The following is a 5631-nucleotide window of genomic DNA, read 5'->3' as shown; positions in this document are numbered from 1 at the left end:
CATTCATTTAAACTGATAAATGTTGATATTTTCCAATTAAAAAAAATGTGTATGGTATGTATGAACCCTGACCTTTGACCTTTCATTAGGAACTTATTGACTTAGTCCATTTAACTAAAATCTCTAAAGCTTACCTTGACCTTGAAACAAGGTGTCTCAATTCTTTTTCAGATGGCCCCCTATACAGAAATGAAAAAAAGCTTTGGCCCCCTCCAACAATATTACTCAAAAAAGGTTATATGACAATTTCAATTTGAACAACTCAAATGCACACATATCAAATTATTAAAAAGTATTTAAAATAATATACATCAAATCGTAATAGAAATTTGAAATAAATATAAAATTTATATGTAGATCTTATTAGTATCTATGATCCACTTTTTTTTATGCAAAGTCTATAATATATTTTAAGGTATTATAAAATTATGTACTTAATACTTTGAAGGTGGCAATTTAAGTTCTCAACTTAAATAAAATAAAAAGAGATTGATCAATAATAAATTTCAAATTTTATTAAGGGCATAGGGGGGGGGTAAACACCCTTTTTTGGTTTTTGATCTTATTTTATATAGTTTTTACTAAATTACAAGATGCTTTTTACAGATTTAAAAAATTCAAAATAATTTTTGAGATATAGCCAGTCAAAGTCGGAGGCAACAAAAGGATCCTTATGGGAGGCGCAAACTTAAACGGCTAATAACTAGAAATCACTAAAAATCTATCTTCTCCTACATTTTTTGAGATAACTTCCTCAAACTTTCAGGAAATGTTCCTTGATATATTTAGAAAATTCTGTCAGAACAGAATTTTGAAAAATTTAAAAATAAAGATTTTATAAAAAAAAAACCAAAAAAAAACTGTTTTTTTTGTTTATTTTTTATATAAAATATTTATAACAATGTTTCACTTGTTGTTGTTTAAAATGTTATTCAAATAGAATTCTATTTAATATAATAAATTTAGAAATTTAAAAATAATATAGAAATTTAAAAATAATATAGAAATCTAAAAATAACTTTATTATTTATTCAAAAATTACTAAAATTAACAATGTTTTTTACTTTATGAAAGCTATATATCATATAATATTTAATTTTTTTCAAAATGAAAAAAATGGCCTGAAGATATTAGTATGATTCGCATCTGTATTTTTTGTTTTTGACAAATATACATTAATTTTTTATGTGTGGCCGTTCCAATTATTTTTTAAGAATTTGAATTTTCCAAATTTGAATAGTCAAAAAACTACTATTTAAAACACAGTAGACTTTTTTTTTTCCTCTTCATCATTAACTCCAAAATATCTAATGTAAATTTCATATTATGACCTCATGACTCATCTGTGGCCCCTTTATAGATCATGGTACCCCTTTAGCCTCTTTACTCCTCATGGCTCCCTAAATTTCTGTCATGACCCCCAAGGGGGCAACTTAGTTGCTATATAGTGGCTACTAAAAATTGCTACTTTGAATTTGTTCAGCGGTATAAATTGACTAAAAACTATGATAAAGCTTTCTGAAATAACATTCCATTATCTAAATATGCCTTAAAATATACAAAATAATTACATATAGTTATGTTTTTTAAACATAGCTAAATTTATCTTTTGAAAATATAGATTTAAGTATCTGCTAACAAAAGCTCCTAGTGAAACAAGTTCACTGGAAGATAAATACAAAACAAATTATACAGTAATCTTCCTTTATCATACCAATATATGTTTCCGTGTGTTAACGTATCAACACACTTCAACTGGGTTTTTAATGGAAAGAGTAACTCAAAAAATAATAAAATTTAACTTTGCTACTTTTTTAAATAAAAAAGTTAAATAAGTTAAAATAGTTCTTTTATTTTGAAATTCTTAAAATTGTATAAATATATTATTCACAGATAAGTAATTGTTAAAAGATGACTGATAGAAAGGCTGTAATTAAGAATGCTGATATGTCTGAGGACATGCAACAGGATGCTGTTGACTGTGCCACGCAAGTTTGTTTATTGTCATAGTTTATATAAAGTGTCAATTTTCCCTAATGTCCACTATTTTTTAAAATGTTAGCTGTAAGTTTAAGTAAGGCTTATTTACTTAAACAATTAATTAAAAGAAAAATATGCTTTTTGGTATTTATTCAAAAGATATTGACTGTTATTCTGCTATTTTTATAGTTTTGTAAAACATTTTTCATATATTAACTGTAAAAAGGATGTTGTTGGTCAGTTATTGAATAAAAGTCAATTATTATAATAAAAAATAATTTTAAACTAGCTATAAAAGCAGATTAACCATGTAAATTGATTTAAATTTTTTGTTAACCCTACTTAAAAAGTTATTATTTGAAAGATTTTATTTGTTATGTATAGTTTACTCAAAATATAAAATTTTATTAATTTATTCTATTATCATTTAAATTAAGTTAAATATAATGCTTCTTTCTAATAAACTTAATTCTCAACAGGCTCTTGAAAAATACAATATTGAGAAGGACATAGCTGCATACATCAAGAAAGAGTTTGACAAAAAGTATAACCCAACATGGCATTGCATCTGTGGACGAAACTTTGGGAGCTATGTGACACATGAGACTAAACATTTTATTTATTTCTATCTTGGACAAGTTGCTGTACTTCTTTTCAAAAGTGGATAAATATTGCAAATCTCATTGTTGAAGCATCAGGACCACATAAAGTTAATATATGTTAATTCTGTCTTATAAATTATTTTTTGAATTAAAATATAGTTGCACATCAAAATTTAAGTTTTTTTTTGTTTGAGTCTAAAATTGGTGCTATAGAATTGTAAACATGTAATAAACTTTTGTTTTAGTTTTATAAAATTTAATGGTTTCTTGAATATCTATATAAGTTTTTTTATACATGTTAAGTTTTCAAATTAACCTCAAGTCTTGGACTGATTTGTAATGATGTGTGTTTTTCAATTTTTAAAAGCACTTATTTTTGCAATAAAGTTCTATAGAAAGTTTTGTTGTCTTTGTTTATTTAAAAATAAGTTATCAAACTTGTACCATAAAAATGTAAAAAAAGTATGTTTTAAAAATTTATTTAATTATGTGTACAATATAAATAACTTTTTATAAAATTAGAATTGTGTTTTTTTACTAATACTCTTCATTCGTTTTAAATATAAAAACAAATTTATAGTACACAAAGTAGAATTGCCTAAGTATACAAAACTGATAACCAAATTAGCTTAAGTGGCAGCAGGGTGGAGTAATGAATAATTTAAATTCTTTGAAAGAGAAAAATAAACAGAGGTCATAAGTGTTTCTTTTTGTTAAACAGTGCAATACCGAAGTATAAAACTGTATCTTGTTATATCTCGATATCTTAATCTACTTATGCTTGAGTTGTGCACATTTTACTATAATTTACTAAATAACTATATAAATGTTAATAAAAAAGTAAACAGTTGAATCAACTTATTGGCACGATCTACGTAGCGTAGACAAATATAAATGTTATGTTTATAATCATAAACTTGCGAACTATGGCTTAGCTGATGTTAATTTAAACTCTAGCCAATTTTATGCAACCTCTAGCAAATTGGTAATATTGATATGTTCTACTAATAAAATATTTATTTAGTAATTAAGGCCATAGGGGGTGGTAGACATTTTTTGGCTTCTATATGAAAGCTTTTGTTATGGTAAAAAGATTAGACTGTGAAAGTTTGAAGAAGATTGCTTGAAAAATGTAGGAGATAGATTTTAAATAAAAAAGTCTTTTTTCGCTGTTTTAGTTTTCCCTTTCCATAGGGAACCTATTATGCGCCCCGACTTTGACCAGTCATATCTCAAAAAATAATTTGAATTTTTCAAAACGCTATAAAGCATCTTTAAGCTTGGAAAATACTAAAAAAGATCAACTTTTAAAAAACATGGTTTACCCCCCTATGGCCTTAAGTGTATAATTGTGTGTGCGGCTGGTTATGCTTGAAATTACCACAAACTAAAGTTTTATTAGCGAAATTTATGGTGATAACTTATTTATATCATTGATTTGTTTTCAGTGAAAACAATTAAGTATACATTAAATAGTTTTTTTCAGAGCGTTGACTAGTAATTGTTTATTTTATAATCATTAATGTATTATAGAAAGATACTTTCACAAGTTTTTATTACTTAACTATAAAATGTGAGATTTTAGCTATCAGGGGAAATAACTGATAAGGGGTCGTAAAAGTTTATGTAATGACAAGTAAATAGGCAATTTATCTATATTCTCAGGGTTGCAATAAACAGGGTTGCCACTCGGTCAGGAAAAAATGGGGGGTTTTGAAAAAAAGTCAGGAAATTTGATAAAATTAAAAAAAAGTCAGATTTTGTCATTTTATATATACAAAATTTCTTGTTTTCCAAAGCCTTAAAATGGTAAAAATTAATTAAAAGTCCTTAGAAGTCAGAAAAAAATTCCAAAATTTTAGTATAAATTTACAAAAATATTTAATTTTATTTCCAATGTCTTTATCTGTTATAAATTAGTAAAATATCCTTTATAAAACTGCAAAAATTTTCTATTAACATATCCATTTGTAAACCATAAAAAACACAAAAATGGTTTACAAATGGAGACACATTTCAAACTAATGTTATTAAAGCTACGATGTTAAAATTTTATAAATTAATTATTATGAATTTTAAAGGATATTTTGTCTAAGCTAGTGGTGTCCTTTATTCTTTGATGATGATTAAATATAGAAATCAATGCTGTATAAATCTTTAAATAAAACAAAGTGTTACGAAAAAGGTAAGTCTTCCAAAAATGAGTACAAAATTTTTTATATTACAGGGTTGCAACTTTACCTGGAAAACCTGGAATTCGACAATTTAAGCGAAAATAACCTGGAAAAACCTGGAATTTTAAATAGTTTTAACATTTTCAGTACTAAAATTTCAATTTGACACAAAAAATCTATCATATAAATAATTTTTTTTTGTCATCATCTAAATCTTTTTTATTTATAAACACATTTAAAGTAACTTTACAGCATCTTTTAAATGTATTTGTACTATTTTACACAGTTTCTTTTATAGAAATTAACTTAAAACTAAAAATAGACCCAAAAATATTTACTTTTAAAAACCTGGAAGAAATCTGGAAAAAATTTTGAAAAAACGAGTGGCAACCCTGATAATATCAGTGCCATCGTTTTATTGTGCTCTGAAAGCTTAATAATTTCTATGAGTTTAAATGTGCTAAAGAAATTTTTACTCCATATGTAAAATCATACATGAAAGTTTGTAAGAGTTTTGTTTATTTTTATAAAATAAAAACTCTTTAAAAAAAGCAAACAAGATGAAGTTCTAGTAAAAATTTCTTATACTTGAAAACATTCTAAAGTCAATCCATTTAACTCAAATGAATAATAACGTTTTAATGTCACAGAAAACATGACAAAGAAAACATTTAGTTTTTTGTTTAGATTTTCAGGTAACCTTTGCTCATATTAGTTCTTAAACAAAAAATCAATTAATGACATAAAACAAGTAGAACAGGATATTTTTAAATTATTATTAAACTTGAATGATAACAAAAATTATTATTGTTTATTGAACGACAAATAAAAGCGCTCAAAATGGTTGGTCCTAAGACTTGGTGCACATAAAACCA

At 25.1% G+C, this 5631-nt stretch overlaps 1 protein-coding gene across 1 annotated transcript; it reads left to right on the top strand.

Moving 5' to 3' along the window:
* Window positions 1-1871: 1871 nt before the first annotated feature.
* On the top strand, window positions 1872-2981 carry LOC145849159 (dynein light chain 2, cytoplasmic). The gene is made up of 2 exons (XM_082954255.1): window positions 1872-1992; window positions 2460-2981. Exons 1-2 carry the CDS (start codon window positions 1912-1914, stop codon window positions 2646-2648), a joined length of 270 nt encoding a protein of 89 aa, XP_082810381.1. The 5' UTR covers window positions 1872-1911; the 3' UTR covers window positions 2649-2981.
* Window positions 2982-5631: the final 2650 nt, after the last annotated feature.

This window comes from Thalia democratica, chromosome 1 (genome assembly GCF_965202585.1).
Source record: "Thalia democratica chromosome 1, ktThaDemo2.hap1.1, whole genome shotgun sequence".
NCBI classification, from domain to species: Eukaryota; Metazoa; Chordata; class Thaliacea; order Salpida; family Salpidae; genus Thalia; species Thalia democratica.
Note: the sequence above shows the minus strand (reverse complement) of the source record. Positions and strands in the feature narration are given on the sequence as shown.

Coding starts and splice junctions, on each gene's coding strand:
- LOC145849159 (XM_082954255.1), top strand. CDS start 1,912: ATGACTGATAGAAAGGCTGTAATTAAGAATGCTGATATGTCTGAGGAC. Junction 1,993..2,459: donor CTGTTGACTGTGCCACGCAA/GTTTGTTTATTG, acceptor AATTCTCAACAG/GCTCTTGAAAAATACAATAT.